A 27,906-nucleotide genomic window follows, 5' to 3' on the forward strand; every position below is an offset into this window, starting at 1 on the left:
CGGTATACTTTGATCTTCCTCTCACAGCCTTCCGAGATGTATAGTATTGTACTGCGTCTTAGTAAAACGATATAAAGGAATACATGGCATAATAACGTTTAATAAAATACTAATAATAAAATTGCCATTTTGAACTCACAAAGGGTTCTGTTCAGTCTGGCATATGAATACAAAACTTTCCAGCACACTGATAGTCGGTTTGCTTATGTCGGCAGCTGCGTTGAAATCCTCCAACCGCGATGTATGGAGCCTCCTGCAGTCCCTGAGGTCAAGAGCTCCCAACTATGGGGTCGTCCGCTCCCCTAGGCTTCTGGTGGCTCTCTCGCTCATGGAAAGAGGGGTTAGGCTGCACTCCACAAAATAGATAAATTAGACATACAGTTTACCGGTGCTGCTGGTTCAAGGAAGTACCTGCCAGGCAATTTCCAAAGTGTACTCAGGAAAGAAGGAGCCAGCGCTCCACGGATTTCTAAATAAAGTAAATTTATTGTGCCACACAACGTTTCGACCAATAGGTCTTTCTATGTTATGCCTAGTCACTTGAGAAAGACCTATTGGTCGAAACGTTGTGTGGCACAAGAAATTTACTTTATTTAGAAAACCGTGGAGCGCTGGATCCTTCTTTCCTGGGCTCTCTCGCTCACCCAGGTTGCACCGAGGCTTCCGCGTCTCCGCGTCTTCGGAACACTGTGCATGGCTGTATCTGCAGAGAGCCGGCACTTCCAAATACGGTGCCAGACTGATCAGCTACAGTGGCTAATAATAGTCCACGCATCATAAGGACGTCCAATCTTTCACCGCTTGTTATTGTTGTTTTCTGGAGGGATGTCGAAATCTTTCTTTTTAGGACTTCGGCTGCCGGACTAAAATGTCATGGTTTTAAGACTCTTTTATGATTATTTATTACACTGTAATTGCACATCCACTGTAAAAATCTAAGGTCTGTCTACCTACTGTATATTGGGATCTATATCTTGATTTTCGTCTTGGGTAGTAGTGCTTTCTTTTTCCTATTCATCCTCTCTGTGCATGACTTCTTTCTCTCTCACTATCTGCTCCTCTTTGCTATAACTGAGACCTGGCTCACTCAGTCTGACTCTGCTCTGGAAGCTGCCCTCTCCTATGGTGACCTTTCTTTCTCCCATACTGTGCGCCCTGATGGCAGGGGTGGAGGAGTGGGGCTCCTTCTCTCCTCTCTCTGCCGTTACCGAACCCTTCCAACTCCTCCCTCTCTTTCTTTTCCCTCTTTTGAGGTTCACACTGTCCAGCTCTTTTCTCCTCTCCCTGTCCACGTGGCAGTCATCTTTTGCCCACCTACCTCTACTCACCCCCCTTCTGCCTTTCTCTCTCACTTTGAATCCTGACTTTCTTTCTTTCTCTCCTCAGACTCCCCTGTTCTTCTCCTTGGTGACTTCAACTGCCATATTGATGACCCATCTCTTCCTTGGGATTTCCGCCTTTTCTCTCTAGCCTCTTCTTTTGGCCTTCACCAATGGACTTCAAATAGCACCCACAAGCATGGCCACTACATGAACCTGGTTTTCACAAAACAACACCTCTCTCTGATTTCTCCATTTCCTCCTTTCCTCTATCTGACCATCATCTCATCTCATTTTCTCTTTCTCACTTCTCCCCTTCATCTCCTTGTACTCCTCGTTTCTGCAGTGACCTGCGCACTATTAACCTCTTGACTCCACTTTATGCTCCTCCCTCTCCTCTCTCAGTTCTGCTGCAGACTGACAACCTGGTCAGGAACTATCTTATCCTCCTCTCTTGATCTACACGTCCCTCTTTCTCTCTGCTGTTCTCACCCTTCTAACACCAGATGATGGCTAAATTCCTACATGCGCATGCTGCGCTCCTGCACTCGTTCCTCTGAACGCCTCTGGAGGAAATCTCACACTCTCGCTGACTTCCTTCATTACAAATTTATCCTATCCGGTTTCCACACTGCCCTCTCCCAGGCTAAACAAACGTACTTTTCTTCACTTATAACTCGCGCTGACTCTTCTCTGTCTTTGACTCCCTATTCAGATCCTCCTCTGCTGCCTGTTTTTCTTCCTCCATTTTACATCAAGACAAAAGTGGATTCCATTCGGCAGAACATCCCCTCTGTATCCTCCTCCCATCCTACACTGCTTCTTAACTCTCCTCCTGCCTTTCTTGACTCTTTTTCCACACAGAGGAGGATGCATCACTGCTGATCTCTTCTACTCCCTCTACTACCTGCCCTCTTGACCCTATTCCCTCCCAGCTCCTCAAACCTCTTGCTCTTTGTAAGAGATGTGTGCAGAGGTACACAATGGAGACCGTTTTTAAGGTGAAACTAAAACAAGGCTTTATTGTGCCAGTTCCTTTAACACAGCAAAATATTGAAAATAAACAAAATAAAGTCCTACTCCGCTTTGGAGACTATCTACACCTTTACTCCAGCCCTCTCTAACTGAGTGGGTAGCTAAGCTAATTACCACTCCAAACACACACACACGGTAAGTTATTGTGGGTAAAAAAAAGTGACAAAAACCCTCCACAGTAAAGCATATAGCAAATGGAAATATTACTGTGTGCTCATTTGCATGCCTTAGACATGTCTGCAAGCCTGCCTTTCACCATTATCACCCAGCATATAGTACTTCCACGCATCAAGGGATTCTGGGAAAAGACACACAGTTCACCCATACATTTGTACATTGGCTTCATCATGCCTATATATATATATACAGGCATACCCCATATTAACGTACGCAATGGGACCGGAGCATGTATGTAAAGCGAAAATGTACTTAAAGTGAAGCACCACCTTTTCCCCACTTATCGATGCATGTACTGTGCTGCAATCGTCATACACAGGCATAACTGATGTAAATAACACATGTGTAACAGGCTCTATAGTCTCCCTGCTTGTGCACAGCTTCGCTACAGGTAGGGAGCCAGTATTGCTGATCAGGACGTGCTGACAGGCGCATGTGCGAGCTGCCGTTTGCCTATTGAGCGAGGTGTACTTACTCGCGAGTGTACTTAAAGTGAGTGTACTTAAACCGGGGTATGCCTGTATATATATATATATATATATATATATATATATATATATATATTGGGCATGATTAACCGCAGGGACCACCCCAGGACCCCCAGACCCCTGTGGGAACCACCTGAGGGCCTCAGACACCTGTGGGGCTGACCCGGGGAACCCCAGACACCCACGGGACCACCCGTGGACCCCATTGTGGCCCACAGTGACCTGCAGGGACCACCTGGAGGCCTATGGGGCCTAGCGGGAACCACCCGGAGACCCCCAGACCCTGTGGGCACACCCTCTGGTGCACTGTGGGGCCTGCGGACACCCGTTGGGACCGCTGGGGACTACCGTAGGTCTGTGGTATTAAGCCTGTATGTAAAATAATAAATCTTGTTTTTATGGGGGGCACAGGGGGTGGGTTATGTCTTTATGTTTATTAAATATGGTAATGTTTATTCTGTGTAGTGTTTTTATTGTGGGTAGTGGGGTGGGGGAAGGGGGTATTGTCCCCAAGGGTGGGTGGGTAGACCTCCCGGGTGGGTAGTGGGGGAGGGTGGTTAGGCCTCACAGGTGGGTAGTGGGGTAGGGTGGTTAGGCCTCCCGAGTGAGTGGTGGGTGAGGGTGGGTTAACCCCTTAATTACTATAGCGGTTAATAACCGCTAAGGTGATTAAGGGGTTAGGGGACATTTGATTGGCTCTTTTTATTCTTGTGTATGTTTTGCAGCACCCAAGGGCAGGGACAGGGTGAGGATGAGGACGGCCTTCATCGTGACAGTCTGGCAAGGGTGGGTGCAAGTTGTATTTATTTTATTTATTCTGTTTAATGTATTTTAAATGGGCAAATGCTGTATTATCCATATGTATGTGTTAGGGGGGTGTATTTAATTAAAAGTATTGATGTATTTTGTAATTATTTTTGTGGGGCACAGCATTTGTACTGCAGGCTAGCGGGGACCCCCGGGCACCTGCGGGACCACACAAGGGCCACCGCCGGCCTATAGTATCATTCCTGGGCATAAAAAAATTAAAAGATATGTAATGTATGTCAGGGGGGGGGGGGTATGGGGGTTGTTTGGGGTACAGGTGGTGGGTGTGTTGTGTATTGCAATGTTTTTGGGGGGCAATTGTCCCCAATAAACATGCTATTGTGCCTTAACCCATTCATTGCCTTAGCGGCTATCCGCTATGGTATTGAAGCTGCTTTAATGTATTTTTAATAATACCGTGCGGGAGCAGGGGGTCTCCTGAGCTGAACCGTATTGATTTCAGCTTCAGGGACCCCCTGCTTCCCAAGTTACAGGCCCCGGTATGGGGCATGGGTGTCGGTGTCACCGCCATTTTTATAGCGTCCACGTCACGTGACGTGAACACTATAAAGTTTGCGCGACAGGGGGTCCCCGGACCTCAAACCAATGCAAATCAGCTCAGGAGACCGCCTGCTCATCTATTTTATTATTATTAAAATGAATAATTTTACTGTACTATCGCCTGTAACAGCCGTGCATGGAGATGCAACATCTCCATGCAAATGTTACAGGCGGATTTTTTTCTATCACCTATCATCATGCTTTAACTTTAACGCCGATAGCATGGGGTCAAAAAGAAGCACGCACAACCTGGCAGATTGGAGCACGGCCGATCCAGAACGCGCTGAAATTCGTAGTGAATCGTGCCTCTGGCTTCAATTTTTATCGGACGTGCAAAAAAATGTCACGCCAGCGCAAAAGCCCCCATAGAGTTAATCTCCCTAGGGAACTCAGCAGCATCTGCTGCATAATTAATCAGAATGGACTCCTTGAGTGAACAAGGAAGTGTTTAAGACAAACACAGAGAGACAATGCTGAGAGTCACAGAGTGAGAGATTGCTGTCCCAGAGAGGGGGACAGAGAAGTGTTCCCCAGCAAGTAAGGCTGGCACAGTTCCTTGGACCCGCTGGATGGTGATCGCGGAGTCTACTGGAACTGCCTGGGTTTGAATCCCAGAGGGAAGAAGAAGGACGGCAGACCATGCTGAAGCGGGGATGTTCGGTCCTTGGCATTTACAGAGGAGAGTTTCTCTGAGCTCATGTGGGGACGAGTTTCCCTAGGATATATTATAGATATATATCGCTCTGTGTGTTATAGATATCTCTCTCTCTGTGTGTTATAGATATATATCTCTGTGTGTTATAGATATATATCTCTGTGTTATATATATATATATATATATATATATATATATATATATATATATATATCCCTCTGTGTGTTATAGATATACTGTATATCTCTGTGTGTTATAGATATATATCTATCTTTCTGCGTGTTATAGAATCTATAACACGCAGAGATATATATCTATAACACACAGAGATATATATCTCTGCGTGTTATAGATTCTATAACACGCAGAAAGATATATATATATATATAACACGCGGAGATATACAGTATATCTATAACACACAGAGGGATATATATATATATATATATAACACACAGAGCGATATATATCTATAACACACAGATATATATCTATAACACACAGAGAGATATATATCAATAACACACAGATATATATCTATAACACACAGAGAGATATATATCAATAACACACAGATATATATACTGTATAACACACAGAGAGATATATACTGTATAACACACAGAGATATATACTGTATAACACACAGAGCGATATATACTGAATAACACACAGAGAGATACAGTATATACTGTATAACAGACAGATATATATATATATATATATATCTCTATAGCACGGAGAGATATATCTATAACACACAGAGTGATATATATCTGTGAGGAATCCACTCCTGGCTTTTCTCGTAGCCATGCAGGGTGCTGTTGATCTCACTAAATTCCCTCTTTGCAATCAACAGCAGCTGTGCGGGCTATCACTGCAACCTAGCCTTGTACTCAGTCATTGGAGCAGTGCCCTCACATCCTCCTCCTGAGATTGGCCCGCTGGCCTTTAAGTACTGCATTCCCACAATCCCTCTCTGCCGAGCATAATCCTTCTCTGGACATTACTGTCGCCTGGCTTGTCTCCTTGTGTACTAACCTTTCTACTCTCGTTAGTAGTTCCTGAGGCCTGCTGCTACTTTCCATGCAGAGGCCTGAGTATCCTGTGGCCTTCTGCTATCTCCATGCAGAGGCCTGAGTACCCTGAGGCCTGCTGCTAATCTCCATGCAGAGGCCTGTGTTTCCTGAGTACCCTGAGGCCTGCTGCTAATCTCCATGCAGAGGCCTGTGTTTCCTGAGTATCCTGAGGTCTGCTGCTACTCTCCACGCAGAGGCCTGATCCTGACTCCTGTGCTGAAGCGTTGTTTAGCCAGCACTGGTTCCTGGTACCTGCTGCATTTCCCCCTAGCAGAGGTTACCCTTCGTTTCCTGAGGTCTGCTGCTATTCTCCACGCAGAGGCCTGTTTGGGCTTCTGTGCTGAAGCATTGGTTTTTCCTGACGCTGCCCCGTGGTGTACCTCGGCCAGCCTGCTGTCTCCCCCTGCTGAGACCGGCATCATGGGCCGAGCCGCTCCTCGCGCAGAGGCCACTCCCGCGCTCACGCTCCTAAGCTGAAGCGGGGAACTTCTGACTACCTGTTGCCGAACTCCTGCTTCTAAAACGACGATGCTGCCTTCTCTAATCCTGACCCTGCGATGTACGACTACGAACTGCGCACTCCGGATCAGTCTGTGCGGACTAAGGTCGGTGATTATATAACCCCACCTCAGCCCCGTGGTCCGGTCCTGGTTTGTGGCGAGCACAATCGTAACAGTATGCTCGGCCCCACAAAACCGGACCGCTCCGTGGCGGGGGTTAGTAAATGTTTTACTGTACCTATGTCCCAGGCTGCGGACCAGTCCCTGTTTGGAAGACCATACCTGTTTGAGAGACTGCCTCCTCCTGAGAGTGCGTTCATATATAAAGGTTTAACCCCTCAGGAAAGACTGATTCGCAAAGAACTCCTTACTAAAGCTCAGCAATTTAGAGAGGAAAGAAAGACTCAACAGGCCCTGTACTCCCAACTGCACCTTGCTATTTCTACCTCAGATAGAAAGACTCTAAATCAGATTCTAGATGCCGCTTGTGTGTTATACCAAGATTTTGACCTAATCATAAGTGAGCGGGACCCTCTTCTAGCTGCCTACACACTTTCTAATCACAATTTCTTTTCTGCCAACCCTGTTACTAAACCCATGGGGGTACCACCCCCTCCTAAGAATGGCTAAACCATCTCCCTGTCGCTGCCCGCTAAGGAAGAAGCTGCCACGTTTCCTACTCCTGTGTTAACCCCCCTGTGTTCAGACCCAAGGTTATTCCTGTTTTAACCCCTGCTAGTCAGGCCTATGAGTAACCCAATGTAAATCCCTGCATTCCCCAGTTCTGTGTGTCTCTCCTGGCACCAGAGAATGAACCCAGAATGTCTTTTTAACCCAGAATTTCTAAGCTCTGTCCCCGAGGTTATTTTTGTTTTAACCCCTGTTAGTCTGCTCTGTGAGGTCCCCATTGTTAACCCTTGTATTCCGCAGACTAATGTTAGGTCCCTAGGGCAAGAGGCTGAACCCCCTATGACCCCACTTTCAGAGGCTAGCTTCTCTTTTTCTGATTCTCAGGCACAGTCTGACTTAACCCTTGAGGTTTTTTCTGTATTAACCCCTGCGGGTCAGCCCTATGAGTCCCCCTTGGTTAATCCCCGTAGTCCGCCAGTCAAGGACACCTCCTTAGCTTCAGAGCACACCAGAAAATCTACAACAGAATGGCTGAAAAAGAAAAGAATCAGGGTGTTGCACTGGCCCAGTCAAAGTCCAGACCTCAACCCGATTGAAATGCTGTGGCTGGACCTTAAGAGAGCTGTGCATAAACAAATGCCCACAAACCTCAATGAACTGAAGCAATTTTGTAAAGAAGAGTGGACCAAAATTCCTCCACAATGATGTGAGAGACTGATAAAGTCATACAGAAAACGATTACTTCAAGTTATTGCTGCTAAAGGTGGTTCTACAAGCTATTGAATCATAAGGTGTACTTAGTTTTTCACACATGGCTTCTCCATTTTGGCTTTATTTTTGTTAAATAAATCATGACACGGTGTAATATGTTATGTGTTTTTGTTCATCTGAGGTTGTATTTACCTAATCTTAAGACCTGCTAGGAACAGGTGATTGTTATTATGTCCTATGTAAAACCATAGAATTCAAAGAGGGTGTACTTTCTTTTTCACACCACTGTATATCTATAACACGCATAGAGATATATACTGTATAACCCACAAAGAGATATATACTGTATAACACACAGGGAGATATATCTATAACACACAGAGATATATATCTATAACACACAGAGGGCTAAAGTCGTGAGTGGAGTACCTATGGGATCGGTACTGGGAACCCTGCTTTTTAACTTGTTTATTAATGACCTTGAGGTTGGCATCGAGAGCAAAGTCTCCATCTTTGCTGATGATACTAAATTGTGTGAGGTAATAGAATCAGAGCAGGATGTAATTTCTCTACAGAAGGACTTGGAGAGGCTGGAAACGTGGGCAGGTAAATGGCAGATGAGGATAAATGTAAGGTTATGCATTTGGGAGGCAAGAATAAAAAGGCGACTTACAAATTAAATGGAGATATATTGGGGGAATCCTTGATGGAGAAGGATTTAGGAGTGCTTGTAGGCAGCAGGCTTAGCAATAGTGCCCAAAGTCGTGCAGTAGCTGCAAAGGCAAACAAGATCTTATCTTGCATCAAACGGGCAATGGATGGAAGGGAAGTAAACATAATTATGCCCCTTTACAAAGCATTAGTAAGACCACACCTTGAATATGGAGTACAATTTTGGGCACCAATCCTAAGAAAAGACATTATGGAACTAGATAGAGTGCAGAGAAAAGCCAGCAAATTAATAAAGGGGATGGACATTCTAACTTATGAGGAGAGGCTAGTTAAATTAGATTTATTTACATTAGAAAAGAGGCGTCTAAGAGGGGATATGATAACTATATACAAATATATTCGGGGACAATACAAGGAGCTTTCAAAAGAACTATTCATCCCACGGGCAGTACAAAGGACTCGGGCCATCCCTTAAGGTTGGAGGAAAGGAAATTTCACCAGCAACAAAGGAAAGGGTTCTTTACAGTAAGGGCAGTTAAAATGTGGAATTCATTACCCATGGAGACTGTGATAGCAGATACAATAAATTTGTTCAAAAAAAGGTTGGACATGTTTTTAGATAGGAAAGGTATACAGGGATATACCAAATAAGTATACATGGGAAGGATGTTAATCCAGGGATTAATACGATTGCCAATTCTTGGAGTCAGGAAGGAATTTATTTCCCCCCTTGTGAGATATCATTGGATGATGTGACTCTGGGGTTTTGTTTGCCTTCCTCTGGATCAATAAGTATAGATATATGATAAAGTATCTGTTGTCTAAATTTAGCATAGGTTGAACTTGATGGACGAAGTCTTTTTTCAGCCTCATCTACTATGTAACTATATATGTCTATAACACACAGAGTGATATATATCTATAACACACAGAGTGATATATATCTATAACACACAGAGTGATATATATCTATAACACACAGAGATATATATCTATAACACACAGAGTGATATATATATATATCTATAACACACAGATAGATATACATCTATAACACTATAATGTTGGAAAGGAGGATATCATCTATCCCAGACTGCACATCTCAACACATAACTATTGCTGTGATGCCGCCTTTACTTTTTATATTTGCTGTAACCTCACTTATTTTCAAATTATGCACTTCCTTCCACCAGTCTCCTTATGTCTCAAACTCTATTCATATATCTCCATCTCTCCTTTCTTCCCCACTTCTCAGTTCACATGAACTCCTTTCTTACCTGCGCCCTCTGTCACCACACAGCTATATCCCCTGCACTAAAACACACCCCTACAAATCATCCTCACACATTCTCTTTCTTTCCATGCTTCTCCTCCTTGCTTCTGGGGATATCTCTCCCAATCCTGGTTCCTGCCTTATTCCTACATGTGCTCGTCCTCGCCTCCCACATGCAACTTCTACGCCTTCTGGTGTTAACCCCTCCAACCTCATACCCATCCCCTGCCACCCTCCCTGCTCTCTCCCATTCTCCTGTGCCCTTTGGAATGCTCGCTCCCTCTCTAACAAGTTCATCTCTGTGCATGACTTCTTTCTCTCTCACTCCCTGCTTCTCTTTGCTATAACTGAGACCTGGCTCACTCAGTCTGACTCTGCTCTGGAAGCTGCCCTCTCCTACGGTGGCCTTTCCTTCTCCCACACTCCGTGCCCTGATGGCAGGGGTGGAGGCGTGGGGCTCCTGCTGTCCTCTCTCTGCCGTTACCGAACCCTTCCTATTCCACCCTCTCTTGCTTTTCCCTCCTTTGAGGTTCACACTGTCCAGATCTCTTCTCTCCCTGTCCACGTGGCGGTCATCTATCGCCCACCTACCTCTACTCATCCCCCTTCTGCCTTTCTCTCTCACTTTGAATCCTGGCTCTCTTTCTTTCTCTCCTCAGACTCCCCTGTTCTTCTCCTTGGGGACTTCAATTGCCACATTGATGACCGCTCTCTCCCTTGGGCTTCCCGCTTTCTTTCACTAACCTCTTCTTTTGGTCTTCAACAGTGGACTGCAGCCAGCACCCACAAGGATGGCCACTACTTAGACCTGGTTTTCACTAAAAACTTCTCTCTCTCTGATTTCTCCATTTCCCCTTTTCCTCTCTCTGACCATCACCTCATCTCATTCTCTCTATCTCGCTGTAATGCCTGTATGCCCGCAGACCTGTCCGTGTGCCAATGTCCAGGGGTCCAGAGAGTAGAGTCATCAGGGTACAAAGCCAGGTCCAAGGAATCCAGAGGTCAGCAAGGTAGAATTCGTAGCAAGGTTCAAAGGGTACAGAGAGCAGGGTTAGTCCAGGACAAGCAGGGGTCAAAGCAAGGGAAATCCAAAGTAACACAGGAGCAGGGTATAGCAGGGACACAGAGGGAGCACAGCATAGGTCAGCACACACAGGGAAACGAACTATGCAGAGCGACAATAGAGAGGACAGACAGGGATTATAAAGGGAGACACACCAATAGGAGAGCGGGGAGGAGCAGAGAGAGAAGTGGGAGACAACAGGGATAGGTCAGGGAGAGAAGAGGAGGAGACAGAAGGGGCAGGCAGGGAGATGACGTGTAAGGTCTGGGAGGAGTCGTCAGGAGAGTGACAGGCCCAAGAAGAGGAGCATGTGCGCGCGCCCTCTGTAAGCTGAGGATGCGTGCGCACAGGCTGTAACAGGGAGATGGCCCGCAGGGACCGGGAGGAGGAATCAGGAGAGCGACAGGCCCCAGAAGAGGAGCGTGTGCGCGCACCCTCTATGAGCCGAGGGAGCGCTCGCACAGGCTGTGTCACCAGGCGCGCGGAGCACCGTGCCACAGGCACCCCAGTGGAGGGAGGCAGAGGACCGGACGGGACCGCCAGGGGAGGTGAGGTACTGGCCGCGGGCATAGCGAGTGTCTGGTAGCGGGGAGTGCCGCCGCAGGGGCTCAGGGACCGCGCGGGCGTTCGAGACCTGCGGGGCATGCGCTGAGGCAGTGGGGTAGTGAGCGAGGTAGACGGAGCAGGACAGGAGTGGGAAAGGGTAGAGGGATTGGAAGGAGATGGGACAGAGGGAGGGGAAGGAATCCCCTGAATCGTCACAGTATCCCCCCCTTGAGGATCGATCTCCGAGCAATCCAACCAAAGCTTGAGCGGGAACTTTTGGTGGAACTGAAGGAGTAGTCTTGGGGCATGGATGTGACATGCTGGTACCCACGAACAGGAAGAGGATACCGGTTCTTCACCGTGATCTTATTGAGTCCGCGGAAGTCAATACACGGCCTAAGTGATCCATCCTTCTTCTTCACAAAGTAGAAGCCAGCCCCGGCAGGGGAGGTAGAGTTGCGGATGAATCCTTTCTCCAAATGTTCCTGAATGTAGGACGTCATGGCCTCGGTCTCCGGGACGGAGAGTGGATATGACTTAGACTTTGGCAGGATGGTCCCAGGAGTGAGATCGATAGGACAATCGTACGGACGATGATGAGGAAGAACCTCCGCTTGTACCTTGTTGAACACATCCAGGTACTCATGATACACGGTAGGCAGGGTCAATAGAGTAGAAGAAACGGAATCCAAGCCGGCAAGCATTGCAACAGGAGACTCCGCAGGAACGGCATCTGCGGACGAAGGCCACTGGAGAAGCAAAGTACCGGTCCAGTCAATGCGCGGATTGTGGAGTTAAAGCCAAGGCAATCCTAAAATAATTTGCACAGTAGGAGATTGAAAAATATCGAAGATGATTACCTCCTTATGACCATCAGCCAAGGTCAATGTAAGAGGAATAGACTCCCAAATGATAAACGCTGGCTGGAGTGGTCGGCCGTCGATGGCCTCGAAGGGCCAATGGGGGTCTTCCTTCTGACCATGGGGATTTGATTCCCACGACGCGAACTTCTGGTCCAGGAAGTTACCACCAGATCCCGAATCGACGAAAGCTTCAACCTGCAGGAAAAGGTTTGGACCCTCCAACGTGGCAGGAAGCAGAAACTTCTATGGGAGAGCTTCGGGATGAGAGGGGCAAGGAGAGACAGTACCCGTAGAAGCCCCTCTACCTTTACTCGGTGTGCCCGTTTCCCGGCTTCAGGGGACAATTCTGGAGACGATGTTCCGGAGAAGCACAGTAGAAGCAAAGTCTATTCAGGCGACGCCGCACTCTCTCCGTGGCCCGAAGTTGCTGACTGCCGACCTGCATCGGCTCTGGAGACTCCAGTGCCAGGAGGGGTGTTGTAGGTGACCTGTGAGAAACAACAGAAGAAGGAGAGCGAGAACAGTGCCTCTCGTGCTGTCGCTCCTGAGTACGCTGATCCATGCGTACGCTCAGGGTGATCAACTCCTCCAGGGAAGAAGGCCGGGCATGAGTAGCTAGATCGTCTTTCAACGTATCTGAGAGTCCGTGCCAGTACGCGACAGCGAGTGCCTCATCATTCCATTGGACTTCAGCGGCCAGAACTCGATGGCGTATTTGGCAGCTGATCTTTGGGGCTGTGAAGTGTGAAAAAGAGAGAATGCGGCTGTCTCGCGCCGTGCAGGAGTATCAAATACAAGTTGAAACTCGCATCTGAAGAGCGAGTAATCTTGCGTTAATTTGCTTTTGCGCTCCCATAGGGGGAGGCCCAGGCGAGAGCGTCTCCGGTGACAAGGCGTAGACATATGCTACTTTAGCACGGCGAGTGGGAAACAGTGAGGGGGACATCTCAAACTGCACCTCACATTAGAGAAACAGCAGAGGAGTAGGGAGTGATCACAGGACCATACTAATTGAGTGAAGTCATTAAATACATAAATAAGGTAATCAAAAGATGGGTGCAAACTGTGAACTGAAAAGTGAATCAGAAAAAGTGAAGGGAAACACAAAATGGATGTGCCCCCTAAAAGAATTCACTTAAATGCACACCAAACTAGTGTAAAAATTAACTTTTAATAAATTTACATAAAACATATATTACCAAAGTAATGTGTAATGTGAATTAAAAATCTATTAAATTAACGTTATCAAGCATCCGTGTCGTAAATTATAAAGTCATACTATCCCAGATAACCACTTGATATTGGTGGGATATACAGGACAGAGGATGCTAAAAGTCAGGGTATTAACCCCTCTGGAACAACAGTGAGACCAAGTAGTAGAAGTATATGGATGTTCTCAAGTGGGTGGCCAACAGGTTAAATATCCGGCTTCCTTGCTAAATTAGCAAGCACTGCAGAGTGCTTGAGTGATAAAGCTGGCACATACAGTGATGATGATGGTACAAACACTGCATAATGAAACTGCCAGACACAGCAGTGCTGGGGTGAATTCACAGTGATAAACTTTTGCGCAATGTTGTCAGTCTCCTACTTGGAGCTGTTTTAATGTAGTGTCTGTAGTCTCCTGGTTCTAACTGTGTAGACCTTGGCTGTTATTCATTTATTTATTTAATTTTATAGGGAGTGTGCCTGCTTTCCTTGCACTTTATGTGAGGCGTTTTCACAGTTTATCACTGTGAATTCACCCCAGCACTGCTGTGTCTGGCAGTTTCATGATGCAGTGTTTGTACCATCATCATCACTGTATGTGCCAGCTTTATCACTCAAGCACTCTGCAGTGCTTGCTAATTTAGCAAGGAAGCCGGATATTTAACCTGTTGGCCACCCACTTGAGAACATCCATGTACTTCTACTACTTGGTCTCACTGTTGTTCCAGAGGGGTTAATACCCTGACTTTTAGCATCCTCTGTCCTGTATATCCCACCAATATCAAGTGGTTATCTGGGATAGTATGACTTTATAATTTACGACACGGATGCTTGATAACGTTAATTTAATAGATTTTTAATTCACATTACACATTACTTTGGTAATATATGTTTTATGTAAATTTATTAAAAGTTAATTTTTACACTAGTTTGGTGTGCATTTAAGTGAATTCTTTTAGGGGGCACATCCATTTTGTGTTTCCCTTCACTTTTTCTGATGCACCTCACATTGGTTTAAGAAACCGCGGCAGGTGAGGGGGTCCCCATCGTAGCGATTCGGAAAAGGAATACGGGGCCCAGGGTTGGCGTAGTTTGTGGCCACTGCTGGTGTAGGAGCCATGGGACTCTCCTGAGGGGAGAACTTAGCCAATTGTTGGGAGACAGTAGACAGCTGATTACTGACAAATTGTAAGGCCTCTATGGAAATACTAGTACCCACCTCAGGGGGGTCTGCTTTTGTTGCGCTCTGCATAATGTCACGCCTGTATGCCCGCAGACCTGGCAAGACCCCAGTACTGAGGTGGGAACGGTATTACACCACACACCCACAGCAGTGGGAACAAGCCCGGAGTGTGGTTTAGCGCTGCTGGGCCTGTTGAGAGAGTAGTTAAGATACTTGCAACGTCTGGTGGTGTAAAGCATAAGAATGGTCGTGTCCGTGTGCCAATGTCCAGGGGTCCAGAGAGTAGAGTCGTCAGAGTACAAAGCCAGGTCCAAGGAATCCAGAGGTCAGCAAGGTAGAGTTCGCAGCAAGGTTCAAAGGGTATAGAGAGCAGGGTTAGTCCAGGACAAGCAGGAGTCAAAGCCAGGGAAATCCAAAGTAACACAGGAGCAGGGTATAGCAGGGACACAGAGGGAGAACAGCATAGGTCAGCACACACAGGGAAACAGGAACTATGCAGAGCGAGGACGGAGAGGACAGACAGGGATTATAAAGGGAGACACACCAATAGGAGAGCGGGGAGAAGCAGAGGGAGAAGTGGGAGACAACAGGGATAGGTCAGGGAGAGAAGAGGAGGAGACAGAAGGGGCAGACAGGGAGATGACCTGTAAGGACTGGAAGGAGGAGTCAGGAGAGTGACAGGCCCAACAAGAGGAGCGTGTGCGCACCCTCTGCGAGCCGAGGGAGCGCGTGCACAGGCTGCGTCACCAGGCGCACGGAGCGCCGCGCCACGGGCACCCCAGTGGAGGGAGGCAGAGGACCGGACATGACCGCCAGGGGAGGTGAGGTACTGGCCGTGGGCATAGCGAGTGTCTGGAAGCGGGGAGCGCCACCCCAGGGGCTCGGGGACCGCGCAGACGTGCGAGACCTGCGGGGCATGCGCTGAGGCAGTGGGGTAGTGAGGGAGGTAGACGGAGCGGGACAGGAGTGGGAAAGGGTAGAGGGATTGGAAGGAGATGGGACAGAGGGAGAGAAAGGAGGGGATGGAATCCCCTAAATCGTCACACTCGCTTCTCCCCTTCTCCACCTCCGTCTACCCCCCCGGTTCTGCAGAAACCTGCGCTCTATTCACTTACCTGACTTTGAGTCCATTTTACACTCCTCCCTCTCCTCTCTCAGCTCTTCTACAGACCCTGACAACCTGGTCAGGAACTACAACTCTGCCTTGTCCTCCTCTCTTGATCTACATGCCTCGCTTTCTCTCTGCCGCACTCGCCCTTCTAACCCTAGACCCTGGCTAAATTCCCACACGCGCATGCTGCGTTCCTCCACTCGTTCCTCTGAACGCCTCTGGAGGAAATCTCATACTCTCGCAGACTTCCTTCACTACAAATTTATGCTATCCTGTTTCAACTCTGCCCTCTCGCAAGCTAAACAAGCCTACTTTTCTTCACTAATCAACATGCACAAGTCTAACCGATGCCGACTGTTCTCTGTCTTTGATACTCTACTCAAACCACCCTCAGCTGCCTCTCCTTCCTCCATCTCCGCTCAGGAATTTTCTGACTATTTCAAGGAAAAGGTGGAATCCATACGGCAGAACATCCCCTCTATTTCTTTCACCCATCCTACACCTCTTCCTAACTCTCCTCCTGCCTTCCTTGAATCTTTTTCCACTGTCTCAGACGAGGATGTGTCGCTGTTGATCGCCTCCTCTCCCTCTACCACTTGCCCTCTTGACCCCATTCCCTCCCATCTCCTAAAACCTCTTGCTCCTACTATAATCCCTACGCTCACACACATTTTTAACTCCTCCCTCTGCTCTGGAACCTTTCCATCCTCCTTCAAACATGCAACAGTCATACCATTACTCAAAAACAGCAAGCTTGACCCTACCTGCCTTTCTAACTAGCGACCTGTCTCCCTCCTGCCTTTTGCCTCTAAACTCCTTGAACGTCTTGTATTCTCTCTCTTGCTCCATTTTCTCAACACCTAATCTCTCCTAGACCCTCTACAATCTGGCTTCCGCACTGCTCACTCCACGGAAACAGCCCTCACTAAAATAACTGACGACCTCCATGCTGCCAAAGACAGAAGTCATTACACTCTGCTCATATTACTCGACCTCTCTGCAGCATTTGACACCGTGGACCACCCTCTTCTCCTTCACATTCTCCATACTCTTGGCATTCAGAACAAAGCTCTATCCTGGATCTCATCCTACCTCTCCCATCGTACTTACAGTGTCTCTTCTGCTAACACCTCCTCCTCTATTGATCTCTCTGTGGGGGTACCCCAGGGCTCTGTCCTGGGACCTCTTCTCTTTTCTCTGTACACACTCTCTCTAGGTGACCTAATAACATCTTTTGGGTTTCATTATCACCTCTATGCTGACGACACACAAATATACTTTTCAACACCCGGCTTACACCTGCTGTACAAACCAAAGTTTCTGAATGTCTCTCTGCTATATCATCCTGGATGGCCCTCCGCCGCCTTAAACTCAACATGGCTAAAACAGAGCTCCTCATACTTCCTCCCATACCTGGCCCTACTACCTCCTTCCACATTACTGTTGGAACTACGATCATTCACCCAGTAGCCCAAGCACGCTGCCTAGGGGTCACACTCTACTCCTCTCTCTCATTCGCCCCTCACATTCAAAACATTTGTAAAACCTGTTGCTTTTTCCTCCGCAATATAACTAAGATACGCCCTTTCCTCTGTTGCTCGACTGCTAAAATTCTGACTCAGGCCCTCATTCTCTCCCGTCTTGATTACTGTAACCTCCTGCTGTCCGGTCTTCCTGCCTCCCCTACAATCTATCCTAAACGCTGCTGCCAGAATCACTCTTTCCTAGATCTGTCTCAGCATCTCCCCTCCTGAAATCCCTCTCCTGGCTTCCGATCAAATCCCGCATCTCACACTCCATTCTTCTCCTCACTTTTAAAGCTTTACACTCTTCTGCCCCTCCTTACATCTCAGCCCTAATTTCTCGTTATGCACCATCCAGACTCTTGCGTTCTTCTCAAGGATGTCTTCTTTCTACCCCCTTTATATCTAAAGCCCTCTCCCGCCTTAAACCTTTTTCACTGACTGCCCCACACCTCTGGAATGCCCTTCCCCTCAGTACCCGACTAGCACCCTCTCTATCCACCTTTAAGACCCACCTTAAGACATATGAATAGCACTGTGGATAATACTATACATATGATACATAAAGCTTGGCCCCCTGCAGACGCACTTACCAGAACTCCCTCCTACTGTCTCTGTACGTTCTCCCTACCTACCAATTAGACTCTATAAAACAAATGCTAGATGGCGCTCTACTAAACCCAATAAAACAGTGAAGTGAATAAATAAATCAATAAAACAGTGTAGTGATTAAATAAATCAATAGAACAATGAAGTGAATAAATAAATCAATAGTGATACATATTCAGTGAGTGTAAATAACAATAAAAAGTGAATACAAAGGTAAAAACCACTTATCACTCGACCCTGCAGAAAAAACTGTTTCAAGAGTCTGAAGGTGCACAGTTGATCGAATTCCAGGGGAGCGTCGCGGATACCCAAAAAAGAAAAATGTGGATAGTGTAATACAGTAACAATGTGTCAATCAAATATAAGGGATTGCCAAATTACTACTCACAAGCGAAGTAGAATTAAGAGCATTGAATCTGTCTGGAACTGTGAATCATCCCAGTCAGGTGCGGTATAAACGGTCAGCAATCTCATGAAAAAGAGAAAACCGCCATGGTGCAGATAGAATAACAAAATTTATAAATAAAGGTCACGAATGGAGGCTTACATAGGTCTTAAAAGTAAAGGCAGTATACAGCTGGGTCTTTAGGGTGTCGCAAACTCTCACCGCCCGGTACACACTGCTCACAGCTCTCGCGTGCGTCTGGACACCGTGACGTCACTTCCGGATCGTGTCGTCACAGCTCGCCGGAACGGAGGACACCACCAAGACTCCCTCTGCTTCTCTTCCTCCTGTAAGATGGCTAACGAGCCAGACTCTATGCGTTTCGACGTAATGACGCCTTCATCAGGAGTAGTAATTTGGTAAACCCTTATACCAATTAGACTGTAAGCTCCTTGGGGCAGGGACTCCTCTTCCTTAATGTTACTTTTATGCCTAAAGCACTTATTCCCATGATCTGTTATTTATATTATCTGTTATTTATTTTATTACCACGTGTATTACTACTGTGAAGCGCTATGTACATTAATGGCGCTATATAAATAAAGACATACAATACAATAATCAGCAGGGACTTTACACATCTCTCACCTGTGATCCGATCCCCTGCTGTGAATGAGGTGTGAGACACAGTCACAGTGTATGGAGGCGCGGATGTCTGTGAGTTGGCGTTGTGGTTTGGTATCATGGTGTCACACACACTGCTGACCAGGCCATTCGGATATCCGGCCACGTGGGCAATAAGGAACTCGCACAAAATGAGACCAATCAAACCAAACCTCTCCATCTGGGAAGAAAAAGGCACCAAGTCATATTCTCTGTATGTTACCATTAGTAATATTTTGGGCTGCATGGGTCTTCTTAAAAGCAGCATTTTTCTTGCATTTTTAAAACTTACTTTCTTTAAGATATATCTTCCGGCCTTTTCCAACACTGTGTTTATTTTTTAAATCGGACGCTGCTTTCGGCAGATAGAAGCATTTGAAATATTTAGTGTCCGGGAGGTTAAAATGGAGCTTTCCCCAGAGCCCAGCGCCATGTCAAGGTTACAGCAGCTAGAGATTTTTTTTGCAAAAAGAATGATTTTAACACTAGAAAAACATACAAAACAGTGCAGGACATACCCAGGGCACACAATACTGATTATGTGAGTTAAATTCATGGATCGCTGCATTACAATGGGGCTAAAAGACTCATTCCTGTGCTGTATCTGCAAGCATCATTGAGTCACAGGTCTTTTCTCCAGCTAGGGGGAGATGATTAACCCTGTGCTGGTCGGCCGCTCTGCTCCGAAATGAGTTACTGTCCGTCCTGGCCAGAGATGAGAAACTCCCAGCCGTGCCCTGCTCAAATATTTATAACACCTCGCTATCTGTGAAGTCCACCACGAGCAGGTGAACTACGCCCCGTCCCTTGGGACGTTCCTGAGATTGTCGCTGTGTGTACATGGAGAGGCGTCAAGCAATTAACTCTATACAAAGGATTCGGGGTGCGCTGAGATAGCAGAACCACAGTATGATCCGGACCAACTTTATATCAACCTCAGAACAGAAAAGATTCCAGGTGCATACATTTTTTTTTACAATGAATCTGGTGCTGTATTTTGCACCGGTTTTTGCACAAAGCTGTGGTGAGAGAAGCACAAGGAGCAGGACATATGCTGCACTAAGCTCATACAGATCTCTGCTGTCTTTCTCCCGGGGAAACAAGGAGCGAGAGGAAAGACGCATGGCCAAGGACACTCAAGGTCATACATAGGAAGTGCTGCTATTTACATACATTTAAGTGACTCAGCAGGAGGGTGTGTCATGGGATAGCACTGCTTGGTAAATATGTGTCTCAAGCTCAGCCCAGTCACACATTTACTGTATATCCACTTCCCCGGCTGGCTTCAGCAGGAGCAAACATCTTCACTAATAGGGTTACCCCAGTGATGTCTGTGGGGGCAGCTTACAGTATGTAAGGGAATGTGACTAATACTGAAATGTATCAGTATTAATCACTGAGCTGCATGGACTGGCAAACACTTCCGTGGGGTCACCAGCTTCAAGCTGTCTCCAACCTCAATGTGTCACTCACTAAATGTGTTTCCCTGGATGACACAGTATGTGTGTGTGGCTGTCACTGTGGCACTGTGTCACTATATGTGTATCTCTGGATGACACAGTATGTGTGCGTGGCTGTCACTGTGTCACTATATGTGTATCTCTGGATGACACAGTATGTGTGTGTGGTTGTCACTGTGTCACTATATGTTTATCTTTGGATGACACCGTATGTGTGTGTGGCTGTCACTGTCACTGTGTCACTATCTGTGTATCTTTGGATGACACAGTATGTGTGTGGCTGTCACTGTGTCACTATATGTGTATCTCTAGATGACACAGTATGTGTGTGTGGCTGTCACTGTGTCGCTGTATGTGTTTCCCTAGATGACACAGTATGTGTGTGGCTGTCACTGTGTCACTATATGTGTTTCCCTGGATGACACAGTATGTGTGTGTGGCTGTCACTGTGTCACTATATGTGTTTGCCTGGATGACACAGTATGTGTGTGTGGCTGTCACTGTGTCACTGTGGCACTATATGTGTTTCTCTGGATGACACAGTATGTGTGGGTGGCTGTCATTGTGTGACTGTGTTACTATGTGTTTCCCTGAGCGCAGGGTATCACTATGGATGTCTATGTCTGTATGTTGTGTCACTGTGTCACTGTGCCTCTGCACTTGATGGTCTGACCCCCGCCCCAACGTTACTCCCCCCGACCCGAGCAGGGCTGCAGTTACTCGCTGTGCACAGGGAGGCAAAACAATGCAATTATCGTCTAATTAACAATAATCCACAACCTCCTCCCCCGCTTTTACTCACACTCACGACCTCCTCCCCTGATTTTACTCACACTCACAACCTCCTCCCCTGATTTTACTCACACTCACAACCTCCTCCCCTGATTTTACTCACACTCACGACCTCCTCCCCTGATTTTACTCACACTCACAACCTCCTCCCCTGATTTTACTCACACTCACAACCTCCTCCCCTGATTTTACTCACACTCACAACCTCCTCCCCTGATTTTACTCACACTCACAACCTCCTCCCCTGATTTTACTCACACTCACAACCTCCTCCACTGTTTTTACACACTCACAACCTCCTCCACTGTTTTTACACACTCACAACCTCCTCCACTGTTTTTACACACACACAACCTCCTCCAGTTTACACACACACACACACACACACACACACACACACACACACACACACACACACACACACACACACACACACACACACACACACACACACACACACACACACACACACACACACACCTGATTTCTTTCACATTCACAACCACCTCCCCTGATTTTTCTCACACTCACAACACTCTCCTCTGATTTTACTCACACTCACACCATCTTCCCCATTTTTACTCACACTCACAACCCCCTCCCTGATTTTACTCACATTCATTCCCTTCTCCCATGATTTTTCTAACACTCACAACCCCCTCCCCTGATTTTACTCACCCGCACAACCCCCTCCCCTTAATCTACTCACACGCAACTTCCTCCCCTGTTTTTACTCACACACAACCTCCTCCCGATTTTACTCACACGCACAACCACCTCCCCTTAATCTACTCACACACAACTTCCTCCCCTGTTTTTACTCACACACAACCCCCTCCCAATTTTACTCACATAAAACCTCCACCCCTGATTTTACTCACACTCACAACCTCCCCTGATTTATTTCACACTCACAACCTCCTCCCCTGATTTTACTCACACTCACAACCTCCTCCCTTGATTTTACTAACACTCACAACCCTCTCCCCAGATTTTACTCACACTCACAACCCCTCCCCTGATTTTACTCACACTCACAACCCCTCTGTTTTTACTCACCCACACAGCCCACTCTCCTATATTACTCACACTCACAACCCCCTCCTGTGATTTTACTCACACTCACAACCATCTCCCCTGATTTTACCCACACTCGTAACCTCCTCCCCTGTTTTCACTCACACTCACAACCCTCCCCTGATTTTACTCACACTCACAACCTCCCCCCTGATTTTACTCACACTCATAACCTCCTTCCCTGATTTTACTCACAACCTCCTCCCCTGATTTTACTCACACTCACAACCTCCCTCCTGATTTTACTCACACTCATAACCTCCTTCCCTGATTTTACTCACACACACCCCTCCTGATTTTACTCACACACAACCTCCACCCCTTATTTTACTCACACTCATAACCCTCTCCCCTGATTTTTCTCATACTCACAACCCCGCACCTGATTTTACTCACTCACAACCCTCCCCTGATTTTACTCACACTCACAACCTCCCCCCTGATTTTACTCACACTCACAACCACCTCCCCTGAATTTACTCACACTCACAACCTCCCGATTTCTTTCACACTCACTACCCCCTCCCCACTTTTTACTTACACTCACAAACTCCTCCCCTGATTTTTCTCACACTCACTACCTCCTCCCCTGATTTTACTCACACTCACATCCCCTTCCCGTTTTTACACACCCTCACAAACCACTCCCCTTATTTTGCTCACACTAACAACTTCCTCCCCTGATTTTCCTCACACTCACAACCTCCCCCCTGATTTTACTCACACTCACAACCTCCTCCCCTCTTTTTACTCACACTCACAAACCCTTCCCCTGATTTCACACACTCATAACCCTGTCCTCTGATTTTACTCACACACAACCCTCTCCCCTGATTTTACTCACACTCACAACCCCCTCCCTGATTTTACTCACACTCAAAAAACCCTCCCCTGATTTTACTCACAACTTCCTCCCCTGATTTTGCTCACACTCACAACCCCCTCCCCTGATTTTTCTCACACTCACAACCCCCTCCCATGATTTTTCTCACACTCACAACCCCCTCCCCTGATTTTACTCACACTTACAACCCCCCCCCCTGATTTTAAACACACACATAACCCTCTCCCCTGTTTTACTCACACTCACAACCTCATCCCCTGATTTTACTCACATTCATAACCTCTTCCCCTGTTTTTACTCACACTCACAACCTCCCCCCTGATTTTACTCACACTCACAACCTCCCCCCTGATTTTACTCACACTCACAACCTCCCCCCTGATTTTACACACATTCACAACCCCCCATTTTGACACACAACACCCTCTTGTTAGTGCCCAGCCAGTGATGCCGGAGGCCCCACCAAAGCGGCCGACACTGGAAGTTGTTCACGATTTCTGGCTGGGCGTGCCCTCCGTCGCTGGCACAGAACCCCGTGAAACCCCCGCTTGAAAAACACTTTCCCGATATTGAGCAATCCTTGGAGTATTGATGGGGGCTGAAGGATTAGCTCAAAGGTAATATCATTATCTTTGAAGTGGGTGTGTCCGGTCAGACTCCCAGTATCCGCTCCTTGCGGCCTTGGAGAAGTCATACAATGTCCCCCCCCAGCCCCCCACGCCAATCCTCCCCTCCCTCCCTGGACCCAAAATGAGAGCATAAGCTCTACCAAGCAGGGACTCCTTGCCGGGAAAGTTCTATGTACAGCCTTGCATACATTGCCAGCCCTATATAAAAACAAAGAACCATCATCATCATGGAGCATCTAAACTGACACGAGCTGCCCTCACCTCCCTCATCCTAAACTCTTCGCCTCTCTTATCGGGGGGCACAGATCCATGCTGCAGGTTTAGACATCGGACCGTCTTGGCTGGTTCTTGGTGAATTTGGTGCTATTCCTGGCACCGGTGGCTTCTTGTTCTCTTTCCCAGGGCAGCCGGTAAAAAGTTGCTCTCAGCCCTGTGTCTGATGGGATGAGCTGCTGCCTCTCTGACACTGTGCCATTCAGCTTCCCTGCAATCTCCTTCCTCGCCTGCGCTGGGGAAATCACCCAGTTGTTGCAGTCGGACGGTGAGTGTCGCAACAGACACTTAGAAATCGGCCCTCGCTCAAAGAAACATGCTGCAACATGAAGCGTCACTGAGTATGTCTGAGCATTGCTAGCTCAAGATTTGTAATACTGAAACACACACGGGTAAACTCCGCATGAGTACTGTTAATCTGGGCTACTAACGTTACCTAAATAGGTAACGTCCGTTAGTTTACCCTGGGTTTAACACACACACACAGACACACACACACACACACACACACACACACACACACACACACACACACACACACACACACACACACACACACACACACACACACACACACAGGGCTCCATGTTAAAATGGATTGGAAGCAAAAGGTGACACCTGTGTTCTCATTTGCATGTTCTTACCCAGAATCCCTGACTGCAGTGGAAGCACTGAATGCTAAGAGATAATGGGGAAGGGCAGGGTTGCAGACCTGTCTGAGACATGTGAAAGTTTTGGGGTCCTTGTGCTTGCTGGGTGATTGCAAACCGTTGTTGTTTGGAGGTGTGGCCCCTCCAATGAGCAGTTTTTATCATGATCCTGTGTATCACAGACCCAGTACGGTCTGTCTCCCTCCAGCAGAGAAGAGAGGTGCATGAGAATTGTGCCAGGTAGTGTTAGGACCTGCAGACTGGTCATGCCGTGACGTGGCTGCAGACTGGTCATGCCGTGACGTGGCTGCAGACTGGCCGTGCCGTGACGTGGCTGCAGACTGGTCATGCCGTGACGTGGCTGCAGACTGGTCGTGCCGTGATTTGGCTGCAGAGTGGTCATGCCGTAACGTGGCTGCAGACTGGTCATGCCGTGACATGGCTGCAGACTGGTCAAGCCGTGACGTGGCTGGAGAATGGTCGTGCCGTGACATGGCTGCAGACTAATCGTGTCGTGACGTGGATGCAGACTGGTCGTGCCGTGACGTGGATACAGACTGGTCATGCCGTGACGTGGCTGCAGACTGGTCGTGCCGTGACGTGGCTGCAGGCTGGGCATGCCGTGACGTGGATACAGACTGGTCATGCCGTGACGTGGCTGCAGGCTGGGCATGCCGTGACGTGTCTGCAGACTGGTCATGCCGTGACGTGGATACAGACTGGTCATGCCGTGACGTGGCTGCAGGCTGGGCATGCCGTGACGTGGCTGCAGACTGGTCATGCCGTGACGTGGCTACAGACTGGTCATGCCGTGACGTGGCTGCAGACTGGTCGTGCCGTGACGTGGCTGCAGGCTTATAACGCTTTGGCCAAAGGGTTTAACTAAATGACCCTTACTCATGAGCAGAAAATCACTGAAGTATTGCACTATATCTTGTGTCACTTTGGATGTTGCGCTGGGCCTTTCTGTTTTGTTAAGACATGTGAAAGTCCTCACATTTAATTTACTGTACAGTTTTTTGTAGCCACCATAACTTTTATAACGTGTGGTTGAAACCTATCCCAGCTTTACATTACAAAGCCAGTATAACCAGCCTCACACTCATGATGCCCAAAATGTAAAAAAAAAAATATTGTCTGTGAGTAAAGTTACTACAGTAGCTCAGCACTTTAACACAGTTTGTGCTGAAAAGGCTGTGGAATGCGGCAGATGTAAGTTTATAGGGGTCCATGTTAAAATGGGTTTGAAGCAAAAGGTGACACCGTGTGAGTGCTCATTTGCATGTCATTACCCAGAATCCCTGGCTGCAGTGGAAGCGCTGTATGCTAGGAGATAATGGGGAAGGGCAGGGTTGCAGGCCTGTCTGAGACATGAATGTGCTCACAAGTGCTATTTTTATTTCTTGGGTTACCTCTTATCCACAAAGCTAATTATATGCAAAAACAATGACCATTAGTGATCTCATTAGCGTAGGCGTAACGCTACGAGCACAGGGGCCTCACGCTAATCTATGCACAGACCAGAATTTAACACTAATTTTCCGATCTCCCGCCTCAACATCCAAATCTCCCGCTAACTCGGTACAAGGAGAAAAATGACGACTTGCAGCGGGGAGTTGGCGTGTCTGCATTGAATGTCTGGAGGTACTAATAAATATAAGTTTATTTTATCGATAATGTACATTTTTTCCCTGTGAGTGGTTGTGTAGGCCGGGCCCAGTGCACGGCTTTGCCCGGGGGCCTATAATGCTGTTTAGACAGCCCTGCCCCAGCTGCGCGCCAACTACTCTCATCACACCCACCTGTCTCCTGCACCACTCCTCCAATCCCTGCCTCTGCTGAGGCCCCACCTCTACTCCTCCCCTCTCTCTCATTGGTCCTGCTCTCCCATATACAGCTGCAGCGGCCATTATTCAAACATTTGACGCCATTGTGTACATCAGAATACCGATGTCATGACGCGGGATGTCTACCAACCTTACCGCCTTAAGACGCGATTGTGCAGAGTGCAGAAAATGGCATTTTAGAGTTCTGGTTTTTAAACACCTTAAATTGATACAGTAGCACAGTAACACAGTGACACAGTGACACAGTGACACAGTGACACAGTGACACAGTGACACAGTGACACAGTGACACAGTGACACAGTGACACAGTGACACAGTGACACAGTGACAGTGACACAGTAGCACAGTACTGTACACATTACAATTCATTCATTTCATTGCACCCAAAGAAACAGAATCCATGAAATTCAACAAAGCAATCACGATAAGCGCGGGTGCCTGCGGCAATTGGCCGCATTCATGCTGCGTGGAGTACAGCAACGCACACGAAATCGGCGCCGTGATTCGTTTGAATAATGGCCGCTGCAGCTGTATGCTCAGTGTGCCACTTGCACTTTGGCTGAGCATAGTTCCTGGTAACGTTTGTTCTCCCACTTCCCGGTTCCTAGCCTTGCCCCGTGTGCCTTGCTTTCAGATTGATCTCCTGTGTACTGACCCGGCTTGACCCTTGGACTCCGCACTTTTGGGTTACCGACCCCGGCTTTCCTCTGACCTTCCGCTTCTCTCCAATCCTGACCACGGCTTATGGACTTCTATGTTTCTACTGGCTCCAACCCCTGACCACGGCTATCGGACTCCGACCATTCTACCGGCTCCTACCCCTGACCTCGGCAAAAATCAAGACTAATCTAACCTCTCCATCCCGACCCGGCTGCCTGACCATCCACTCTCCATACGTGCCCCCGTGGCTGTGTGTGGTGTTTACACCCATTCCCACCTCAGTACCGGGGTCCCGCCTTGTTTGTGGTGAGCACAGCGTTACAGGCACCAGAGAACTTGCAGAGTCTGGAGGGGCTGCTGGTTACTCGTGTCATACATAGCAGGGGCGGGAGGCACTTAAAAGGCAGGCAGTGAGGGGCGGGAGATTTGATCCCGATGTCAACAGGAGGAGGGAGCACTGGGCCCCCGAAGGCGTGGGGCCCAAGGGGGCCGCCTTGCCCTAAGGCCGGCCCTAATTCACTTAGGTACTAATTGAGTACTAATTACACCTGTGAAGGCCTCTCATGTTGGTTCATTAAAGAGCGGTAAACCTCGTCGTATAAATATCCATT

General features: G+C 47.6%; 1 protein-coding gene across 6 annotated transcripts in view; it reads right to left on the minus strand.

Annotated features, from left to right (window-relative positions):
- The window catches only part of LOC142504014 (putative ferric-chelate reductase 1), a 68,826-nt gene that overhangs the window by 29,917 nt on the left and 11,003 nt on the right, over positions 1 to 27,906 (minus strand). For 2 of the 6 annotated variants that reach the window (XM_075617107.1, XM_075617101.1), the window contains exons 1-2: positions 24,149 to 24,365; positions 19,048 to 19,243 (exon numbers count right to left, since the gene is read on the minus strand). In XM_075617107.1, the coding sequence (XP_075473222.1) occupies positions 19,048 to 19,243; positions 24,149 to 24,175 (223 nt within the window). In that variant the 5' untranslated portion in view covers positions 24,176 to 24,365. Of the gene's footprint in view, positions 1 to 19,047; positions 19,244 to 19,354; positions 19,784 to 23,653; positions 23,731 to 24,125; positions 24,366 to 27,906 lie in introns of those variants that run through there. The other 4 variants (XM_075617103.1, XM_075617106.1, XM_075617105.1 and 1 more) reach the window with 4 other exon arrangements.

This window comes from Ascaphus truei, chromosome 10, assembly GCF_040206685.1.
Source record: "Ascaphus truei isolate aAscTru1 chromosome 10, aAscTru1.hap1, whole genome shotgun sequence".
Classification (NCBI taxonomy): Eukaryota; Metazoa; Chordata; class Amphibia; order Anura; family Ascaphidae; genus Ascaphus; species Ascaphus truei.